The sequence below is a fragment of the Pseudorasbora parva genome, chromosome 14 (genome assembly GCF_024679245.1).
Source record: "Pseudorasbora parva isolate DD20220531a chromosome 14, ASM2467924v1, whole genome shotgun sequence".
Lineage (NCBI taxonomy): Eukaryota > Metazoa > Chordata > Actinopteri > Cypriniformes > Gobionidae > Pseudorasbora > Pseudorasbora parva.
The window spans coordinates 6,020,629-6,044,567 of NC_090185.1; the positions used below are offsets into that span (position 1 = coordinate 6,020,629).

General features: G+C 40.3%; 2 protein-coding genes across 2 annotated transcripts in view; one reads left to right on the forward strand and one right to left on the reverse strand.

Moving 5' to 3' along the window:
- The window catches only part of LOC137039676 (uncharacterized), a 71,324-nt gene extending 65,877 nt beyond the window's left edge, over positions 1-5,447 (reverse strand). Inside the window, exon 1 of the mRNA XM_067414950.1 lies at positions 5,365-5,447. Within this exon, the coding sequence (XP_067271051.1) occupies positions 5,365-5,410 (46 nt within the window). The 5' untranslated portion in view covers positions 5,411-5,447. The remainder of the gene's footprint in view (positions 1-5,364) is intronic.
- A 15,794-nt stretch (positions 5,448-21,241) lies between these two features.
- Positions 21,242-23,896, forward strand: LOC137039970 (GTPase IMAP family member 4-like). Its single transcript, XM_067415347.1, has 3 exons — positions 21,242-21,471; positions 22,469-22,502; positions 22,579-23,896. Exons 2-3 carry the CDS (start codon positions 22,485-22,487, stop codon positions 23,449-23,451), a joined length of 891 nt encoding a protein of 296 aa, XP_067271448.1. The 5' UTR covers positions 21,242-21,471; positions 22,469-22,484; the 3' UTR covers positions 23,452-23,896.
- The last annotated feature ends 43 nt before the right edge of the window (positions 23,897-23,939 follow it).

Genomic DNA, 23,939 nt, shown 5'->3' on the forward strand with positions numbered 1-23,939 from the left:
ACACGGAAGAGTCCCTCACCCCTGCTCTTAAAAGTGTCACAAACTGGCTTTTTTTCTTTTTTTATACTGTTGTCTGAGGTCAATTAATGACGCTTGTGTGGTTTTTACATTCAAAAACATCATAACTAATAAGTAATAAGCTATTTTCTACACTGGTTTTGAGGCTCTCTTCTGAAAACTGGGTTTTGATGGCCGTGCTGCACTGGAGACTTGGAGGTAAACGCCAACGGCTAGGATTGGATAAGATTTGCATATTTAATGAGCTTCAGCTCCGCTGTCATATCTAGCCCCTGTCAGTTCAGTTCACGAGGGTGAGATTATTTTGAAAGCGGCAACTGCAGCTTGTCTATGGCACTTTCTCACTTATCCACCCGTGAGAAAGTTCATTATTTTCCATAATGTAATGATAAAAATTAAACTTTCATATATTTTAGATTCATTGCACAACAACTGAAATATTTCAGGTCTTTTATTATTTTAATACTGATGATTTTGGCATACAGCTCATGAAAACCCAAAATTCCTATCTCAAAAAATTAGCAAATAATGAAAAGGTTCTCTAAACAAGCTATTAACCTAATCATCTGAATCAACTAATTAACTCTAAACACCTGCAAAAGATTCCTGAGGCTTTTAAAAACTCCCAGCCTGGTTCATTACTCAAAACCGCAATCATGGGTAAGACTGCCGACCTGACTGCTGTCCAGAAGGCCATCATTGACACCCTCAAGCGAGAGGGTAAGACACAGAAAGACATTTCTGAACGAATAGGCTGTTCCCAGAGTGCTGTATCAAGGCAACCCCAGTGGGAAGTCTGTGGGAAGAAAAAGTGTGGCAAAAAACGCTGCACAACGAGAAGAGGTGACCGGACCCTGAGGAAGATTGTGGAGAAGGACAGATTCCAGACCTTGGGGGACCTGCGGAAGCAGTGGACTGAGTCTGGAGTAGAAACATCCAGAGCCACCGTGCACAGGCGTGTGCAGAAAATGGGCTACAGGTGCCGCATTCCCCAGGTCAAGACACTCTTGGGCTACAGAGAAGCAGCACTGGACTGTTGCTCAGTGGTCCAAAGTGCTTTTTCCGGATGAAAGCAAATTTTGTCATTCGGAAATCAAGATGCCAGAGTCCGGAGGAAGACTGGGGAGAAGGAAATGCCAAAATGCCTGAAGTCCAGTGTCAAGTACCCACAGTCAGTGATTGTCTGGGGTGCCATGTCAGCTGCTGGTGTTGGTCCACTGTGTTTTATCAAGGACAGGGTCAATGCAGCTAGCTATCAGGAGATTTTGCAGCACTTCATGCTTCCATCTTCTGAAAAGCTTTATGGAGATGAAGATTTCGTTTTTCAGCACGACCTGGCACCTGCTCACAGTGCCAAAACCACTGGTAAATGGTTTACTGACCATGGTATTACTGTGCTCAGTTGGCCTGCCAACTCTCCTGACCTGAACCCTGTAGTGAACAGCACATTCCAGGGCCCAGTTTATGGCCGGGCGACTCTTTGCCCGTAACAGTGGACAAAGGTTTGCTACATTTTGATTGGATCTTGTTGGACTAGCACAAACAAGATGTCCAACGTCATCGGATAAAGATGCTTGGACAACAGCCAGACACCGCTTTGAGGGCTAGAAGAAGACCTCTAGTACCAAGCCCAGGAAGGACAGGACTTCTCATTGGTCCACATGCAGTTTCTGCCCTTCACCCACCTAGAGACTGACCCTAATGTCCTGGTTTGTGACGGCCATAAACATTCCTCAGGACCTCAGCAGTAGTGGATGAAACAGCAGAGTGTCTGGTCCAAAGAGGCAGAAGACACACAGAGACATTTGCAAAAAGGTTAAGCTCAGGAGAGCAAACCTTCACTTCAAGGTTCCTTTGTCTGCGTGTTCCAGATTAAGGACCTTCTGCATCTACTTCAGGGCCTCATCTGCGTGTTCCAGATTTTAGGACCCTTTGGTGCCCCAGGAGATCAGCATCCCACAGATCTTCGTGTTCAAGGCTGTTGAAACAGATTCCAGCTCCTTTCTTCACTGCATTGTCTCCCAGCAAAACCAGTGGAAGTCATCACCATCGGACTGCTTACTCAACCATGTGGAACGTAAATATCACTTAACCAAACCTCTTTCTAGAGACCTTGGCATTGTTGTATATTATCAGTATATGATTTTCTGATTTACATAAGACGTAATATAACTGATGCTCGTTAATAACAAATAATCTTTCGTTTATTTGTTTAATGCATAATAAGGTTCTTTACCTTAATTTCAGAGAAACAACAGTTTATCTTTCCATAAGATAACGTAACTCTTCTATAGCCACACTTAACTTACTCACATGTATTTTATGCATTTTACGCACTTTATTCCTTTATCATTTATCGTATTCATTTAGTAGTTGTGTTGATTGTTCTGTTTATCTTTTGTTAATAAAATCTATTTTATTACAATTGTGTCTTCCTTGTGCTGATGAAACAGAAAAGGCTCTACAAGTTAGAAATCTCACCAATCTTTCAGATAAATCAGCTGACCAACTCTCCCCCCTTTACATTAATTATAAATGACTGGGCAGCCTCCTGTGCAGAGTGTTCCCATACAGACAAGGTAAAAGGCCTTGACTAGTGTCCCAAACTAAGAGGGGGGAATGTGGTCATCTGATGTACTCATAACCACACCTTAAGTGATGTGTGATCCAAATTCACAACGTCAGCGGTGATGTGAGTACCAATCACTCTCTTACTTAGTGTCCTTGGGTGGACAAAAGTAAAAATCACTACATCATTGGCGTCCCTGGGTGGGCTAACTTAGAATGAAATGAGCCTTCTGTTTTGTCAACACAAAATAATACACTGAAAAATAAAAAGGAAGTAACTTTAGCAGGAAGTCTTTCACCAAGTCAGAAACCAATTGCATCGCAACGAGTGGTTCTCTCTAAGCCTGATTGAGATTTCCTGCTCAAATCCTTGGTACAGTTTATGACTAGGATTAGTTGCAAAGTGTATAGAATTGTATTGTGGCACAGAGCTCGCAATGTTTTTTTAGCACATGTTGTAATTGTTGCTTATAACTAATTGCTAATATAAGAATAGCATATGGTGTTCGCCAAAGTCTACCATACTGTTTTAGAATTTTTATGAACGTGTCAGATAAGGGTAGTGCCGTCTGACAAATTGAAGACAAGTGCTAGAATTCTCACCCCCTTGTGTGTGTGACATTCATTGTCGTAGTGGCTTAGAGCTGCTTACACTTGTGGTAAACTTTCAGAGTTTAGCTGGTTTGGGTGGTGTATTTATTTATTATATAAACAACACAAGTATACAGTCTTGTTCAAAATAATAGCAGTACAATGCGACTAACCAGAATAATGAAGGTTTTTCGTTTTTTTTTTTTATTGCTACGTGGCAAACAAGTTACCAGTAGGTTCAGTAGATTCTCAGAAAACAAATGAGACCCAGCATTCATGATATGCACGCTCTTAAGGCTGTGCAATTGGGCAATTAGTTGAATTAGTTGAAAGGGGTGTGTTCAAAAAAATAGCAGTGTGGCATTCAATCACTGAGGTCATCAATTTTGTGAAGAAACAGGTGTGAATCAGGTGGCCCCTATTTAAGGATGAAGCCAACACTTGTTGAACATGCATTTGAAAGCTGAGGAAAATGGGTCGTTCAAGACATTGTTCAGAAGAACAGCGTACTTTGATTAAAAAGTTGATTAGAGAGGGGAAAACCTATAAAGAGGTGCAAAAAATGATAGGCTGTTCAGCTAAAATGATCTCCAATGCCTTAAAATGGAGAGCAAAACCAGAGAGACGTGGAAGAAAACGGAAGACAACCATCAAAATGGATAGAAGAATAACCAGAATGGCAAAGGCTCAGCCAATGATCACCTCCAGGATGATCAAAGACAGTCTGGAGTTACCTGTAAGTACTGAGACAGTTAGAAGACGTCTGTGTGAAGCTAATCTATTTTCAAGAATCCCCCGCAAAGTCCCTCTGTTAAAAAAAAGGCATGTGCAGAAGAGGTTACAATTTGCCAAAGAACACATCAACTGGCCTAAAGAGAAATGGAGGAACATTTTGTGGACTGATGAGAGTAAAATTGTTCTTTTTGGGTCCAAGGGCCACAGGCAGTTTGTGAGACGACCCCCAAACTCTGAATTCAAGCCACAGTACACAGTGAAGACAGTGAAGACAGTGAAGCATGGAGGTGCAAGCATCATGATATGGGCATGTTTCTCCTACTATGGTGTTGGGCCTATTTGTCGCATACCAGGGATCATGGATCAGTTTGCATATGTTCAAATACTCGAAGAGGTCATGTTGCCCTATGCTGAAGAGGACATGCCCTTGAAACGGTTGTTTCAACAAGACAATGACCCAAAACACACTAGTAAACGGGCAAAGTCTTGGTTCCAAACCAACAAAATTAATGTTATGGAGTGGCCAGCCCAATCTCCAGACCTTAATCCAATTGAGAACTTGTGGGGTGATTTCAAAAATGCTGTTTCTGAAGCAAAACCAAGAAATGTGAATGAATTGTGGAATGTTGTTAAAGAATCATGAAGTGGAATAACAGCTGAGAGGTGCCACAAGTTGGTTGACTCCATGCCACACAGATGTCAAGCAGTTTTAAAAAACTGTGGTCATACAACTAAATATTAGTTTAGTGATTCACAGGATTGCTAAATCCCAGAAAAAAAAAAAATGTTTGTACAAAATAGTTTTGAGTTTGTACAGTCAAAGGTAGACACTGCTATTTTTTTGAACACACCCCTTTCAACTAATTGCCCAATTGCACAGCCTTAAGAGCGTGCATATCATGAATGCTGGGTCTTGTTTGTTTTCTGACAATCTACTGAACCTACTGGTAACTTGTTTGCCACGTAGCAATAAAAAATATACTAAAAACCTTGATTATTCTGGTTAGTCACATTGTACTGCTATTATTTTGAACAAGACTGTATATATATGCATACTTTTTCCTTGTGGTATTTTATGGACTGGTAATTGTACTTTTACTTGTACTTATGGGTATGGAGCTTGTTGATAGCGAATGCACTGTTAATACCACTTGATCAATACTTTTGAGAAAGAAATGCACAAATGAGTGGAATGAACATGTACTGTAGAAGTTCAATTCAGACGCCTTCAACTCTATTGACAGTAAGTTTTACTTTTTTGTATTATTATATATGGATACACCTGTATAAACCAGCCGTGGTTCTTTTCTGTCTATAGTAGATTTCATAAATGTTAGTACTGACCTGTAACAGTGAAGGTTAATCATCTCTGAATAATTTAACCAGTCATTTATCACATGGTACCAGAAACAAAACAAAAACTGCAGCCATAAAAACAGATTTCAAACTCACCAACCAGATGCCAGAAACCCAAACAGAGCAAAACTGTCCAAAACATCTTCAATGGATTCAGCCCACAAATACAAAAAGACAAATTCTTCAAAACAGCTTCAGTAATAAGATGATGTGAAGCTGCTCTTTAGAAAAAGGGAAGTTAAGCTCCACCCTAGACTTTCCACACATCTATTTTTTGTTTGTTTTTTGTGGCTAATTAATTCACACCCTCTTAACATTGTCACTTAGAGCTCCAGTCGCCTCAACTTCCAGTAGATTAACATGTTAAAATGTCTTAAAGCAACAGTTTTATCTTGTCATAAGATCCTGCGAGTGTTTGGCTCTGCACTCTCCTCTGTCTTCAGGACATTTGTTCTTCATTTCTTATCAAATGTCTCAATAGTTTCTCCTCTCAGACTGATTTCAGAGTTTCTCTAATGGCTTTATGGAGAAAGTGTCCTCAGATATTTTTATGATTAATATTCAACTTCTATAGATTATGATGGTGCTGTAATGCTCTAAATGTTTACTTTGCTCAGAGATAATGATCTGGGTTATTTGACTTAACCCTGTTCCCTGGAAAAAGTGGAATGAGATGCAGCACGGATTAGCGCTATCAAGAACATTTTTATCGTGACCAGCTATAAATATAGTGTGTAAAATGTCAATTGATATTGACTTGGAGGTATTTTAGCTTTGGTTGATGATGTCCTCAGCGCGCAACCATGACACGAGGCTATAAATAGATGAGCCCACGACATCTTCAGCACGGCAAAGTAGCACATCATCTCATGTCGACGACCCAGGCCGTTGTGCTTGAAGGTGTCTGGACCCCTGGAATGTGTGTAAAGAGGACCATCCTGCCACATCAGAAACAAGTTGTAAAGGGGAATCCCTTGCCATAGCACTAGAAGAGGTGACCCCCTGGTGGAGTGAGCCCTTAGGCCCATTGTTGAAGCTTGACCACGTGCCTCATAGGCAAGAGCAATAGCATCCTTGACCCAATGTGACATGGTATGTTTGGTGGCAGCAGAACCTCTGTTACGGCTCCCGTAACAAATTAACACCTTACTGGCTAGTGCGGTGGACGTAGGCCTGAAAAACAGGACATAGTCCTGTTAGAAACTATGAAGTTTCTCATGATCCGGCTTTGAGAACGGCAGAGGGCAGAAGGTCTCAAGAGTGAAAGGATGTACACTCGAGAAAGGAACCTTAGGCAGGTAGTCAGGATGAGGATTCAAAATCACCATTCCTGGGGCAAAGTCTAAGCAGAATGGATATATTGACAGAGCCTGTCTTCTGAGTGGCACGTCTACAACCAAGGCATGACAGGCCAAAAGTGTGGCCACATAAACCCTAAGAGTGGTGGGACAAGTGCCTGTTAACAACTTTTCCTTCATGAATTCCAGAACTGAAGCAATCTGGCAATTGACTGGATCTGCATTATGTGTCTTACACCACCTTTCAAAGACACCCCCTTTATTGGCAATAACTCTTTCTAGTGGAGGAAGCCATAGCACTTAGGATAGTCTCATTAACTTCAGGCGAAAGCCCAGTGTCCCTCAGGGGTCAAGGGTTCCACAAGTTGGGCCTGGGAGGAAATATCGTGTCCTCTGCCTGAGACAGAAGGTACGTCCTCTCTGGAATCACCCATGGTGAGCCGTTGAGGAGAGACATTATCTCCAAGAACCATACTCTTTTAGGCCAACGCAAACCATAGACCTTTAATGGAAAACTCTGGCTAGAACTCCCGGGAGCAGAGAAACTGGAGAAAACACATACAGTTGTCACAAGCACGCCAGGCTCCACCCTCTCCCAATCACAGCGCGCACCCTCACTGGAATACTGATCACACACACATGCACGTCATCATTTCTGCAATCACCACCAGCATTTAAGCCCCTTGCATTCACTCAGTCACTGCCCGGTCTCGTTTGCACATAGTTCACGCTTTTGAACGCTTCAAGGACTCACCTGCCATACCTACCTGCATTATCCTCCTCATCCTTCTAGTCTCCTGTGTTCTCCGTGTCTCCTGTGTTCCCACCAGCCGTGTTTCCTAGCATCATCTAGACAAAGAGTATCATATCTATTCAGTTATCGCTACATTAGTCTACCATTCATCTACCATTGCACTTACCTGTCCCGCTTCTCACTGGTGTCTCAATAAAGACAAATTTACCATCTGTTCTCCGTGTTAGCCTGTTTGTAACAACAGGTACATTTTGGGCCATGTATGTGCCATCACAACCAGACCCAGGGGTCTGGGGGACTGAGAATGAAGTAGAGGGGACATTGTGCTACCTGATAAGAGGTGTTGAGGTCCACCTCCGCTACTTTTCACTACTTTTGGGTGGAGTCTTCATTCCCCCATCTGTCATTTCTGTCGGGAAAGTAAATCCGCTCCCACATTCAATTGCACTGTAATGTACACTGCCCTAAGTGACAGGAACTGGACTTGTACTGGGCTCTGAGAAAAATCTGCCTTTTCTGTTTAGATTGAGACTGTCGCTGCAATTAATTCTCTCTGTTATTGTGCGTTATGGAAATTGTGCGGTTATCCAACTCTTAATTAAGCTTTTAAAGTATTGACAGATTTGCTTCATATTTTAACATTCAACTCCATATTTCACAAACGCTTAAACTATACCATTACATTAAGAGGCAGGACTAACAGAAACTGACGAATCATTTTAAATTTTGAAAAGTTTCATTTTGAAAAGCATGTTAAATGCACCAATAGGGAGAAGGGAAACTACGAAGTTGCCTGCAATTGAACACAGAAAACTGCATTTAAACATTCTTTAAACAAAATAAATTAAGTTATATTGTGGTGTTTATTATTGGAATGATGTCTTTTTGGAAAATTAACTATTTATTGCTTGAGTGAACACAGCATTAGTAACACACATGCAAAAATAACATGAGACATTTGATCAAGCTAGTGTTTATGGAAATGCTATGTTCAGAAAAGAGTATCGGCCCGACTGCTGAAAGGATTCATGCTGTGGTTGAGGCCAGAGAAAAACAGAAGTTTAAGCGCCTTAAAACAGAAGTTAGCTTCACCGCTGCAGGGCTAGAAACTCTATATGGTCAGATTGTTTATATTCGACTCCTCTAAATATTCAGAAGAGATATTAACAGAATCACACGCTTAGCTCAGACTTTTCTCCTCAGCTAGATACTCTGGAACTCTAGATTTGAACACTTCTAAAGTTTCAAAAAAGATCTCAATAAGGTCATACATTGGCCCTCATTTATCAAAAGTGCGTACACCAAATTTCCAGCGTACACCTTGCGTACATCCATACCCACGGTGACTTTGAGATATATCAATATGGACGTTGACGTACGGCACGCTCAAATCCTACGCCAGCTTAGGAGGTGGTGTACGCACGTTTGAGTTAGTGGGAAAATGCGCAGAAAAACAATTCCTAACACCACAAAACGCACTGACAAGATATGCTATATGACCCACTGTTAAAAACCACAACAACAACATTCAGTGTTTATTTTTGTGCAACATGAACGTCAATGTTTAATTTGTGTGACTTTACCAAAGCGTTTGATTTTTAGGCATATGTATTCCTCCAGTCGCGAGTCTGGGACTAAAATAATTCAGACTGACAAAATAATAAAAATGACCTTCTTCTTTTAAATAATAATAAAATCAATAAAAACGACATTCTTCTTCTAAATAACAAGCGTCATTAAGAATAATAATCATAATAATAAGAAGAAGAATCTTACAAATTGTCATGTAATTATTCATGTGAATGAATCTTAGCTACTTCACATCACATCATCATCACTATTGTACACCCCAATACATGTGCCATGATACGACATTAAATGCTAATTTTTTCAAAACGTGCTGTAAAATAATGCAGTGATGGTAATTTATCATCCAAACAGCTATCTAAACTGCTGGAGTGCGCTTCTCAACCCCCACACTATTAACAGTACTTGTTATTTGTGTCCATATTTTGTTTTTGTAGGTGCCTTTAATCCCACCCTTTAAACTCCCAAATAAAACAAATTTTTTTTTTTTCCACTTCCCTGGTGATCTCGATGGGCGCGTCTCAATCATCTCAATAGTTCAGTAGTCAGAGCACTGATCAGGGAGTCAGCACATTGCTGGTATGTTCCAAAACTATGACAAAATTTGCATTTAGGAGATATAAGGATCCAAAATGTACAGTCTCCACTTCCGCTAAAACAAATCTCAGATTTTGGTGACATCATCGCAGACTTCACTCTCATCAAATCTTCTGTCCAATCAGAATGCGCTCTAGAATCTAAAGCCCGCCCCCTACACTGCTGAAGCTGAAATTGGTCAGTTAACACAAATTTACTAATTTCTACATGGTGAACAGCACATAGCACACTATATATGTGATAGGAACCGATTCAGTGTAAATATGCTTTCATTTGAGGCGAATAAAGTCTGTTTTCACGTTAGTTTCACACACCGCGGCAGCGCACACACCTCAACGGCTCTGGTCTAAATTTAGACTACAGACACGAGAGCACAGCGCGGATCATATGCGCGAGTCCGCGCAGACAACAAACATATCGACCCATTTGAATTCTGCACAGAATGCTGCATTTCAAAGCGATATGGAGGAGATTATGATGGCAAACAATGTTAGAGGAAACTGGCTTTACCAAACAGAGAGAGAAGGTCCACTCTTGCGCTCTAGTCAAACTGTATATTAACGAAACGCTATAGGCTGTTTCAAAAAAGGGGAGGGGCTGCTAACAGCTGGAGCCGTTTCAGGGGAAATCATGTTAACACATTGAATAATGCGGCGCGTTTCAAGGCACTTCAGCTGACCTTTAACATCGTACCCATGTCTAATCCATTGTTTGGATATATCTGCATATTCAAAACAAAGTTATAAAGATAACTTTAAATGAGTAACCCTTATATATTCTGTAACACAATACTATTTGAATGATAGTTTCAGTATTCACAATATTAGTAAAAACGTAAAATGTAACATGTTTCTCCTAAAATAAAATTTAAGACATCCGTGGTTGGTTGAAAATCTTATTAGATTAGTCTTAAAAGTTAGTCATTAATTATTTTTTCCCCCAAGCCTGGAAATATCTTATTTAAGTCAGTTTCATAAAAACGTAGTTTAATTTTAATTGGAAAGGTAAGGCTGATTTAGCCTGGCTCTGCCCTCCTACGTACTTCCGCTCAATTTTAATTTTCCTTCAGTACTACGTCTGGGACTGCTGTGTAGTCTTAGGTTTTCTCCGAACAAATTTTTACCGGTCCAATCAGCGAACGGAGGGAGTGGCTGAGAACGATGACGTTGATGTCGTGCGCTAGTTTGAGATGTAGTTCAGTAATGACGGCGGAGAAAGATGCAAACTAAACCATTCATTGCATTGTGGCACCGCTGCCGAATATCCAGAAGTTAAAGCCGGAGCAATAACGGCTTTAACTGGTTTTGTTGGTTTGTTGGTGGCCATGATGTTGTGGCCCTCCAACAGGGTAAATTCGGGAAAAGTTTGATTTTCCAGATCGCTTCGTTAGTGATGAAGGAGTCGGCTGAAGCTAGTCGGACGGTAACTGTTTCTCGTGGGGTCGGAAGGTATTGCCATCATTTAAGTTACAGGGACTGGTCAGTGATTTTATTGCCGTCCGTCTCTCACCACCCGCGGAAAAATCCCCGGCCGAGTTATCTACTGCTTTTGACAAACGCAAGGTCATGTTGATGTAACTGCTGTCCGAATCCACATCTCTGAGTTTTCAACAATATATCACTTCAAAATTCACAGTTTGTAATTATTTTTGACCACTGCAAAACACCATACGGTTGGCTTTGCTCTTATTAGGATGCATTTATAGACTTGTATTTCCTTAAAATGCTGGCAAGTATTTATGTAGTGTCTTGTATTGATGAAATTAGACACCGGAAAGCACGATTACACAAGATTCTTTTTTAATCAATCCATGCAACAGCAGAACCATCCGTATCTCAGATCTGTTCTTTATTTTTCTCCCCCCTGCAGCGACACCTAGTGTCAGAACATAACATTCCCCTTTTACTCAAGAACACTTTTTCTTAGCAATTACCATAACACATATTTCTGTAACTCAGCTTTAGAAGCGTAAGGCGTGCTCTGCGCTTCGTGTCGAACCACTGCTTCATTTTAGCTTGTTGTGCTGGCACTTGATCGCGCACAACATCAGTAGACGCTTCCGAAGATAGAGAGGGCAATACATCAAGGCGAGTGCGCAATTTTCTTCCATGCAGCAATTCAAAAGGAGTCACACCAGTCGTGGAATGCGAGGTTGCCCATAGACGTGGAGAAATTCTGTGACAGTCGTTTTCCACGGTTCCGACTGAATGATTGCAGACTGATTGCAACTCTTGAGCACTCTATGGAAGCGCTCAATTGCCCCGTTAGCAGCTGGGTGGTAAACCGGAGTGCGCACATGAGCGATGTCTCTCGCTTCAAGAAAGGCAGAGAATTCCGCAGTTGTAAATTGAGGCCCGTTATCCGTCACTATACACTCCGGGTTCCCATGACGACTAAACACAGAGGTGAGGAAATTAATCACTTGTTTTGCGCTTACTGAAGACACGAACGCCACTTCAGGCCATTTGCTATGATAGTCCATTAGTGTAAGGGCATAGCGGCAATCCCAAGTAGCGGACTCGAATGGGCCCACTACATCCATTGCTAGTTTCCTCCATGGCTCAGCAGGAAAGGGCACAGGCTGAAGTGGGGCAGAATGTACTTTAGCGGTTTTGTCCGATGCCTGACACAGTTGGCATGATGAAATAACGCGCGTGACCGACTCATCCATCCGCGGCCACCAGTATAGATCGCACACCCGTTGCTTAGTGCGCACGATGCCCTGGTGTCCCTCATGTGCGAGCATCACCAACCTTTGACGTAATGACACAGGTGCAATGAGACGCGAACCCCTTAAGATGAAGTCATCCGTTGCAGCAAGTTCATGTCTCAATTTGTAGAATGGCAGCAGGAGGGGGTCAACGTGTGAACAAGAGCGCGGCCAGCCTTTTTGTATCTGTGCGCGCAGCTTACACATCTCAGGGCAGGAGGAAGAGGCAGCTGCAAATTCTTTTGGATTGACAGCGGTCAATGTAGACGTAAGCAAAGCTACTTGCTCAGGCTCAGAGTCCACATCGTTTTCCATGATGTCAGAAGGCAAGGGAAGGCGTGACAGACAGTCGGCAGTGAAGTTATGACAGCCCGGTCGGTAGATCACTTCGTAATTGAAATACAGCAAGAGTGCAGCCCAAAGCGCGATACGCATTCCTGCACGGTCCCCTCCTTTAGTAGTGAGTAGCGTGGTTAATGCCTGATGATCCGTACGCAATTTAAATGTCCGACCCCACAAGTACATCCTCCATTTCTCGACAGCCCAAACGCAAGCGAGGGCTTCCTTCTCAACAGTCGAATATTTGCGTTCGTACGGAGTGAGAGTTCTTGACGCAAAAGCCACGGTGCGCTCAGCGTTATCCGGATGAATTTGGAAGAAAACGGCTCCGTTCCGCATCCTTGCGCAAACAGGCGCGTAATGGCTCAACCACAGAGGTGAAATTCTGAATGAATTTGCTATACCAAGACAGCAGACCGAGGAAAGAGCGCAACTTAACAGCATCCAATGGAGCCGGGGCCTGTAAAATTGCAGCTAGGTGTTGCTTGTCAGGCTTAATACCCTGCGCCATGACTGTGTGACCGAGGAACTGTAAGCTGGATTGTCTGAAGTGGCATTTTGCAGCATTAATTTTTAGTCCTGTGTCATGCAGACGTTGCAGTACGCTTTTCAGTGAACGTTCGTGCTTCTCATCAGTGCGTCCCCATATAATAATGTCATCCAAGTAGTTTGCCACGTTCGGTAACTTATGTAAGATAATGCGCATCATCTTCTGGAACGCCGATGGTGCAGAGGCCAACCCGTACGGAACCCGACAGAAACGGAACAATCCCTCGTGCGTGACGAAAGCAGTTTAATCTCTACTGTCAGGATGCAACATGACCTGGTGATATGCGCTTTGAAGGTCAATAGTTGAAAATATGGTAGCCCTACTAAGTAATGAGAGCAACTCATCCATTTACGATGGCTTTATTGGGTTCTCTGAGGTCTATGCATAGGCGGATACCACCTGTTTTCTTTTGTGTGACGACGATCGGAGAAACCCAGGGTGACGCATCAATTTTTTCAATGACTCCTTCTTTGAGGAGGTGATCCAATTCTTTGAAAACAGCAGAACGCACAGACAGCGGTAAGCGGTGCAGTTTTTGACGTACTGGATCAGCGTTTCCTGAGAGCTTCACTTTGTGAACAAAGTCTTTTGCGCATCCTAGTGCACTTGGATTTGCAGTTGAGGTTGAAATGCACCTAATAGCCGCTGTAGAGGCCTGAGATCCAATGAGGGAAGGAGTGGAAAGCAACCGTTGACCATCGAAACGCAAGCACAAACCTTTTATTAGATCCATTCCCAGCAAAGCAGTTCCAGAATCAACTATGAAGAATTTCGCCGCACATGCCACTGTGTCTCTGGATACAACGGCGGGCAAGCAACTCAATACACGGATTGGTGCACGTGAATATGTGACCAGATGAGCATTAGGTGGCCGAAGCGGCACGGAGCTAAAGTTGGCATCATATATAGACTTTGGTAATATGGAGACGGATGAGCCAGTATCCACCATTAACTCAGCCTCTAGGGTAACAGCAGAAGTCTTTATGGTGACAGGGCACACAAGCTTATTTGTGGTCGCATGGTCATGCATGTAAAACGTATACTCCGGCAGTTAAATTTCGCGCACTGAACGGGTGTCAGTTGATCGACACACTCGGGCAAAATGTCCAATTTTCTGACAATTTTTACATTCAGCACGGGCAGCGGGACAGTTTTGTGCATTGGCCAAATGTTTTTCAGACCCACAGCGGTAGCATGTGCGTGATGATGATGCAGTTGCTGTCAAAGCAAATGAAGAAGGGTAGGAGAAGAGCTTGCGTGGTGGTTTAAGACGCCTCCGAGCTGAAGCATCGCATGACCGCGACTGCACGGCTTGCACAGGAACGGCCTGGTCCCCTGCGATGCTCTTTGCCTGTTCACTCGCAGCCTCAATCTGAGTGGCAATTGTAATTGCCTTTGACAAGGTTAATTCCGTTTCAAGCAGCAGTCTTTCGCGTATGCGGTGACTTGCAACGTGTTTGATTAACTGATCTCTGATCATGTCATCTGTATTCGCACCAAACTCGCATTTGGAAACCAAGTCTCTTAAAGCTGCAACGTAATGTAGTACTGATTCGCTAGGTGCTTGAGTACGTTTGCGAAATGCATGTCTCTCCGCTACCACGTTGACTTTGGGGTTAAAGTATGTCTGCAAAGCAGCAATTGCAGAGTCAAGTGTGTCACCTGGGGCCACTCCTCACCGGTTGCATTGATGACTAGTAAGTAATTGTGAAACATTTTCTCCCACGTTGTAAATGGTATAGCAGGTTCCCCCGGGCATGGAAGGAAGGGACTTGGAAATGGAGCATTTATCGCAGCCATCCTTTTTCAATTTTTAAGCGTAGGCATTCAGCATCCTCGTCGCCAAATTTGTAGTGTCTTGTATTGATGAAATTAGACACCGGAAAGCACGATTACACAAGATACTTTTTTAATCAATCCATGCAACAGCAGAACCATCCATATCTCAGATCTGTTCTTTCTTTTTCTCCCCCCTGCAGCGACACCTAGTGTCAGAACATAACAATTTAGAAGAGCAATATATTTCATCACTGCTCAAACAAATTAAAATAAAAGCATTTAAACATTTGAATTGGTCCGTTATTTATAGCAGCATTTATTATCATACCAAGCATATGACATTGTATTTACAGCATACAATGATGTTACAGACTACGTAGCACCGCATTCCAGATCACAAAGCTCTCCTGTCCACCGTGGCGTGAATAAATCTGAATATGCTTTGCTATCTTTTTATAGCCTTCTCCTGCTTTGTGAGGAGAAGGCTATAATCTTTGACTATTTTCAGTTTCAGTTTTCTAGACAACTGCTTAGAAGAACCCATGGTGTCACAAATTAACTCAAAACAACTGCAAAGGCCTTTAAATGGTCTCTCAGTCTAGTTCTGTAGGCTAAATAATCATGGGGAAGACTGCTGACTTGACAGTTGTTCAAAATACAACAATTGACAACTTGCACAAGTTGGCCAAGACACAAAAGGTCATTGCAAAAGATGCTGGCTGTTCACAGAGCTCTGTGTCCAAGCACATTAATAGAGAGATGAAGGGAAGGAAAAGACTCTACCAGTCGGGGCTTTATGGCAGAGTGGCCTGACAGAAGCCTCTCCTCAGTGCAAGACACATGAAAGTCTGCATGGAGTTTGCTATTAAATAAAAACACCTGAAGGATTCCAAGGTGGTGAGAAATAAGTTTCTGTGGTCTGATGAGACCAAGATAGAACTTTTTGACCTTAATTCTAAGTGGTATGTGTGGAGAAAACCAGTCACTGCTCATCACCTGTTCAATACAGTCCCAACAGTGAAGCTGGTTGCAATCGAGGGAAAGATGAATGCTACCAAGTACAGGAATATCCTGGACGAAAACCTTTTCCAGAGTGCTTAAGACCTCAGACTGGGCCGAAGGTTCACCTTTCAACAAGACAATGACCCTAAGCACACAGCTAAAATAAAGAATGAGAGAAGCTTTGCAACAACTCCGTGACTGTTCTTGAATGGCCCAGCCAGAGCCCTGACTTAAACCCAATTGAGCATCCCTGGAGAGACCTGAAAATGGCTGTCCACCAACGTTTACCATCCAACCTGACAAAACTGGAGAGGATCTGCAAAGAGGAATGGCAGAGGATCCCCAAATCCAGGTGTGAAAAACTTGTTGCAACTTTCCCAAAAAGACTCAAGTCTGTATTAGATCAAAAGGGTGTTTCTGCTAAATACTGAGCAAAGGGTCTGAATACTTAGGACCATTTGATATTTCAGTTTTTCTTTTTTTAATAAATCTGCAAAAATGTCAATAATTCTGTGTTTTTCTGTCAATATGGGGTGCTGTGTGTACATTAATGTATTGTGTACATAAATGTACTGTGCACCTCAGTATTGTTGTAAATTAACAGGATGCAATAATAAAGAGTGTGAATTATTATTTTTATTTGAAATATTAAATGGATGCCGCCTTAAAGGAACACAAAGCCCTCCTTACACCTAACCCTAACCCTAACTAATAAATGCTTTTATTATTATTAAACATTTTGTATGGCACTTTATTTCAACGTTTACAACATTTTCTTAATTTTTTATTGAAAATAAATGCCTTTCCGATGTGATTTGTGATGAAAAAAGAGAGAAGAGCAAGCTTTGCAAAAGGTGGATTCGAAGCCATGTTGACCGCGACAAAACAGTAATCCATTAGCCACGCATATGCTTTACTGATTGCGCCACTGAGGGCATTGAACTATAGGGCTTTTTTTTTATCTTGTTTGGCACAGCCAGGCATCATTAGGCAGAGCTAGTGCGAATAGCACTTGCCAACAAGGCACGCTATTTGCACTAAGTGTGAATAGACACTCCTGAAAACAAACTGCATCCACTGTTTCCTTAACGCTGGGTTATTTGGGAAGCTGAACACGTTTATCTTTCCCTCACAACCAAAAACACACTTGCTGATTTCTTAAAACAAAAAGACAGTGCTGCAGACAGCCCCTGTAACCGAACGAAGCTCATTGATGGATGCACTCTTGCTCTCAATTTGGTTGATGTGTTGTGTGCGTGTGCGTGTGTCCACACACAGTAAACTGTAAATGTAGTTTTTAGTTAAGATAAAAAACATTTGGTTACCAGAGAGATTTGGTCATGGGGAATTGTGATGGAAAATGTTCATAAGAGTTCATAATGAGATCTTTTGTTTTTGATTGTAAAGTTTGGTATTTTAGTGAATTTGAGCAAAATAACTTGAAAGTTTTAAGTAATACCTTAAAGTAATACTTTAAGGTATTACTTACCTTAATTAAACTTTTCTTCATCTTATAAAAAAAAAAACTCTAAATGATGACTTACTCAACAATGAGATAAACAAACTCCAGCATAATATAAACCAAAACACTTTCAAGGGCAATTTTTGAAGGGGACACAAATACTACAAATACATCAACTAAAATCAGCCGCGCTGCCGTACCTGCACGTGTTACAGAGTTGAGTGATGTCCAGATGTTGAGTCTGGTGGCTGATGGGATTGGGATGAGATCCTGACGATGATAAAGCTCAGTCTGTGCTGATGACAGGAACAGGCAGACAATCTGGAAAACATGAGAGCATTTTGTTGAGTGAATGTGTCTGTGATCTCAAACTATAAAATGATTAAACAAATCAATATGCAAGTAAATAATATATTTGATGGCATATAATCTCTACTCACCATTTACCAACTATGAATGTTATTGATGACGGCTTTGCTCCATAGAGTCCATCAGTTGTGGTGTCTGTGATGGTCAGAGATCCAGTTTGATTGACTGTCCAGCTTCAGTCTGTCTCTGAATCTCTCATCAAGACCATCATCATAAACAGCTCTGATTTTGTCCAGTAGATTGATTTCAGCTACTAAAGCGTTTTCATTTCCAAACATCCACAGAATCTGATAAAAATCCTTCATTTCAGTAAGATCAGGAGTGCCTGAAGTGGAGTCACTGAATGAATCTGTTTGGAGTGACTGAATCTCCCTCAGTCACCAACACCGACTTCTCTTCATCACACAGAGAACAAACACAAACAGGGTTAGTCACAGAATAAGACTTTAAAATAACTTTATGAGTGTTTACTAAAGTAAATGTCAAATGAATAATATCATAAACAACAGATCATAAATAATTGCATCTTTAAATGAAAATTAAAAACATGTAAAGTTAATTAATGAACCCACCATTGACATTGAGACTGAAAAACGTTGTCATACAGTTGATGCTGAGGTCAAAAACATTCCCATCTCTGTGAATCTGGTGTTTGTGATGGTCAGAGATCAAGCTTGTTTGCCCACCTTCACTTTGAATCTGAATCTCCCATCAAGAGCATCATCATATACATGCTGTCATTAATTACGTTAATATCTGCTGTTAAAGTGTTTTTCATCAGTTTTTTTAAAATCAGAGTCCATCACTGACACTGACTTTATCATCACCAAACACACCTGAAGAACAGTTTTTCACAAATTAAAGCTTTGCAAACACTTCTTGTAGCCTTCAATTAAATACATAATCTTTTCACTAATCAGAACAAAGTGTGTAGGCACATATGAAGAATGTTTGATAATAACACCTCATAGACTACGACGAGAGTTACTATTGAATGTCATCAGCAAATTAATGAGAAGGGTTGTTAGTCTAAATAAAGGGCTAGTATGATTGTAAAATGAATTGATGCGATTGATCATTTACTTAAATTAAGTATCACCTCACGTCACCAGCTGGTCACCACCTCTGATCAGAGTGTGTGGACGCTCTTACAATGCGCTTAACACAACAACTAAACGCAATGAATTCACAGTGATTTACTACAATAGTGTTCTCATTAATGTAAACATAAGACAACAAATTATATCTGCACAAAATCATAAGAATGCATTGCGTGCTATTCAGGATGTTGTGCACGTGCTCTTCTTGGAGCAACACGAAGAGACGCGCCAACTAAACCCAAAAAATTCACAATGTTATATTACAATATAGATTTTTTTTTTAATAATGTTATATGACAGAACCATTAATAGTCATTATCACCGGCGTGCTTTACTACCGCTCTAATTCTTAAACAAAATGCATCATATACGAGATAAATTGGACAAATATAGGCCTACACAAAATAAGCACATTACAACTTGCGTCCGCACAAAACAACAGGCTGTGAATGCACACACAAACTATAGTAAAGATGAAGGGGTAACTCTGGCAACTCGTTTAATTTTTCCTCGTGTCTGTTTCGTAGTTGAGCGACACGCACGCGTGTTCCCGCTTAATCGTTGATTGAAAAGTAATCGAATAAATGTATTATCTACAATTAATCGATCGCTGATTAATCGTTAACATCCCTGGTTTGTTCATAACAGATGTTTTCCAGATTAATCACAGACCTGTGCTATTTTAGTAGACTATGTGAGGATAACAGTGAATGTTAATCCTCTCAAACATCTGACTAGTAATTCATTAAATGTACATGATGCAGTACCAGACCAGAAACAACTGAAGTCATTAAAACACCAACCACAAACAGAGAAAAACTAATTTCAGAGACATTTTCTTCATCGTTTCATAAGCCAATGACAATAACTCTTAAAATGTCGGAAAACTCTGTGACTGAACTGGGATATGCATCTGTTTGTGTTTGAATCCTCAGTTAGACTAACATCATGAATCAACTAATTTTCCCTGGTCTTACGTTTTCAAATAAATTCTGGCCCTGAATAAAAACTAATAGAAGAAGAGTGAAATATTGCATACTGTGAGTAGTTTTTGTTGGCAAATCTGGGGAAAATAACTGTTTTGACACTAGTTGAAGAACGCATAAGTTTACCTTGGTCTTTGTTTCCTGAAATTGTGTACATGTAGTACATGTATGTACTGCAGCCCAGGGTTGCTGTATTCAAGAAATTCAAGTTAAGTGACAAGCTTCCACAATATGTATCATATTTTACCTGTAACTGTAAAAAAAACGGATGGAAAATAATCAACGAGACAGAAAAGCCTGTGAAGCGCCGAGCCGCGCCCGCGAGCGCCTCCTGTTGGATGCGAGAGGAGAAACATATGATGAATATTCACAGACTGATGACACGCTTAGTTATTATCATCACACATATCTCCAATCAGTTACGTACATGTGTAACACTATCTGTGTTTATATTGCCTTCATATCACCTTACAAACACTAGTAAACACTGCAGTGAGTGTTTCTAAAAGATGCTGAGGGAGTGAAGGTGACTTCTCTTTTGACTGCTAAAACATCACTCTATGTTTTACTCTTTTGGAAAGTTTTGGAAACGCTGTCGTCGATTTTGTTTTTGGCTGTTGGAAATGAAAACACAAAAATGATCCCTGCTGTAACTTATCTCGCGTTCACCACTGAAGTTCAGCGATCTGTGACGACTGTCTTCCGCTTGGCGCTTGGGAGGAAACCGGAAATAGGACTACTACGTGAATCCATAGATTATTTTTAAGATGATAATTTAACTATTTTTATTTATTTATTTTTTTGTGAAACTCGGTTGTATTATTCTGTTTCTGTTATATTTATGCAGATAAAGAATAGTGATCTTAACAATAATGCACATTTACAAATAATGTTTTAAATGATGTAAAGTTGTATGTCTGCTGATGTATTCCTCCAGGAGGCGCTCGATTAAATGTAATAAAACATGATGAGACTCTTGACTTGAACCTCAGCGAGAGCAACAAAACCCTGACATAAAAATTAATGACAGAATGAAATGACATAAATTTGCTGCCAGCTCATCATGAATATTGATAATGCGCACCTGAGCATCATTTCAATACTTAATCAATCAATATTATATTTGCATTGGTTGTTTTGTTTGTTCATAATGGAGGAGTTTCAGGGTTTTATATTATTTAGACTTTTATTATGACATTTTAGAGCAACTTTATTAATAGTACACATACACATTTTAAACAGGAATATTACATGATTTGCAACTATTTTGCTCCATTAATTAAACTTTTAAATTAATGTATGCAAATGGTTTTAAAAAGGACACATACATTCTCAAAAAAGAGTTCAAAAATTTACTTTGAATGTGAAAAATGTTTAAGGTTATATATCAGGGGTAGGCAAGTTCGGTCCTAGAGAGCTGATGTCCTGCAGACAATAGCTCAAACCCATTGACCGTAAAAAAAAATATGGACGACTCGACATCGGTTTCCGCTTGCCAGATTCGAAGCCTTCAGGCGGCTTGGAAGTAGAGCAGGAAGTACAGTCGGGATTGGATACAAAAACATCATGACAGGATTCAATAAGAAAGTGAAAGTAACTTTTCAATACGTACATTTTGTTGAAGCTCATTTCTGACAGAAGACATCTTACCTCGACTGTTTAGTGAGCGTGTAAGTTTAATTTATGTATTCCTGTAAATATTTAACAAACTCGTTGTACTGAATGCATGTTAATTAATTTACTTAGGGCATGTTACAGAACTGTTTTAATGGTTAGCTATTTATGCCCATATGCTGTCGGATTTGGGTAAACACAACCTAACACTCACACTTCATACTTAACCTATTTGACGTATTTTTGTTAGATTTTGTCACTGTCTTTTAAAAAGATAATGTTAAAAAGATTGTAACGCACAATAATACTTAATTAACATGCTTGAATGCAAATATTGAACACCTACTACATGTTATGAAACAGCTGAACATAAAGTCACTGTTTGTATGTTGAGACTGACATGATCATTTTTCAAATGCAGACCCCAACAATAATCAAATATACGTCAAGTACATTAGAATAAAATTAAAAATTAATGCGAAGTTTATGGAAGGTTATATGTCTTAAGTGTTAGATTGACTATAACTACCATATGCAGTTGAATTTGCATGATTAATAAGTGAAAAATAGTTAATTTATGAATATTTTGGTCTACAATGCATTTTCTCTATAATTCTGAAACTTCAACATGAGTAAAATATAATTTGTACAGCTTCCTCTGTTGAGTTTTTCTGGATTTCTTTCAATTTTGATGATTATATTTATATTATTAAAGCATGTATACTGCACTCTAAAAAATGTTGGGTTGTTTTAACCCAATGCTGGGTCAAAAATGGACTAACCGAGCGATTGGGTTGTTTTAATCCTGTGGTTGGGTTAAATATTTGCTTAAGACAACCCAATCGCTGGGTTAAAGCAACCCGATTGCTGGGTAAGTCCATATTTGACCCAACATTGGGTTGTTTTACCCAGAATTGTTTAGAGTGTGTATTAATGTGATAAATAATGTTAAGTAATAATGCGTAATTTACAGAAATCAAATGCAATAATTATGTCGATATTCCATGCTTAATTATTTGTACTAAACCGGCAATGTTTTCTTTTGCTGTTTAGTGAAATTTTGGTGAAAATGAGCGTGAAGTATCAGGTAAGAAACCATTTACTAATATAATAAGCATGTCTATGTGTTTAAACTGACATTGTGTTGTTCTGTGCTTTTTTAGAGCTTCGAGAACACAGTGTTTAGGGGAGAGGATGTTGACGAACATCTTCATCTGCTGTTGATTGGTAAAACCGGATCCGGGAAAAGCGCCGCAGGAAACGTCATCTTCAATGGTCCAGTGTTTGAGTCCCAAAAGAGCTCTTCATCAGTGACGAAAACCTGTAAAGCACACACTGATGTTGTCAATAACAGGAGCGTGACAGTGATCGATACTCCAGACTTCAGATTCTCCACTCACACTGACTTTGATTCAGACTCGGAGCTGAAGAGAGCTCTGCGTTTATGTTCACCAGGAGCTCATGTCATCCTGCTCATTCTGCCTTTAAGCACTTTCACTGAACACGAGAAGAGTTTCATTGATTGGTTTGAGCAGAAGTTTGGAGCAGAAGCTCTCAGATTTACTCTAGTCCTCTTTACTCACGCAGATCAGAGACACATGAGAACACTAGGAGAAATGATCAGGGCAAATCCTCAATTATCTGACTTTATTAACCGATGTGGTCAGAGATATCATGAGTTTAACATTAAAGCTCCAGCAAACAGACGGCAGGTGACTGAACTCATGGAGAAGATAGACAGAGTGGTGACTGAGAACATAAACTCCCGTTACACACTAGAGAAGATGCAGGAGACTGAGAGGAGAAGAGAGGAGGAAGAGAGAGCAGAGAAGGAGGAGAGAGAGAGAGAACATCAGATGAGATTAGAGAGATACAGAAGAGAGACCGAGATACGAGTGAGGATGGAATATGAGGAGCAATTTGAAGAGAGAAGAGGCAGTCGGTTGAAACACGTTATAAAACAAAATAAGAACATTTTAGTGGCTATATTTGTAGGGTTTATAATTATTGTCCTTATAGCAATATTTTCTCACTGAACTAAACCGTCACAGAATGTAGTAATATCTGCCGTTTCCACTAAAACGCCCAATTCACGACATGTTTTACTAAGCCTGAAGAGTCAACTTCATACCTGCTCGATTTGATTATTGATGTTCCACTAACTGTGTTCACTGCAATAGTTGAAGTATCGTGTGATTTTTTTTTTATTGCTAAAATAGTTTAAGTAATCAGTATGATGAAAGCATTATTTATGTAATTAAAAGTACAGAACATATTTATCATATATTAAAACAATAAATTATACAAAATGTTATTTCCTGGATGTATTTCCATTGTGTTAGAGATGCAAGTTAGATTCCCGTTGAGTGCATGTATATTTTTCCCCATCAGCAGCTGTTCTTCATGTCTCCAAATGGCTAATTTAGCTTGTCCATTAAACAAATATGTTCTTTGTGTGTTTTGAATAATTGCATCCACAAATAAAAAAATGATTAATTAAAAAAATCTACATGTCCAAGTATTC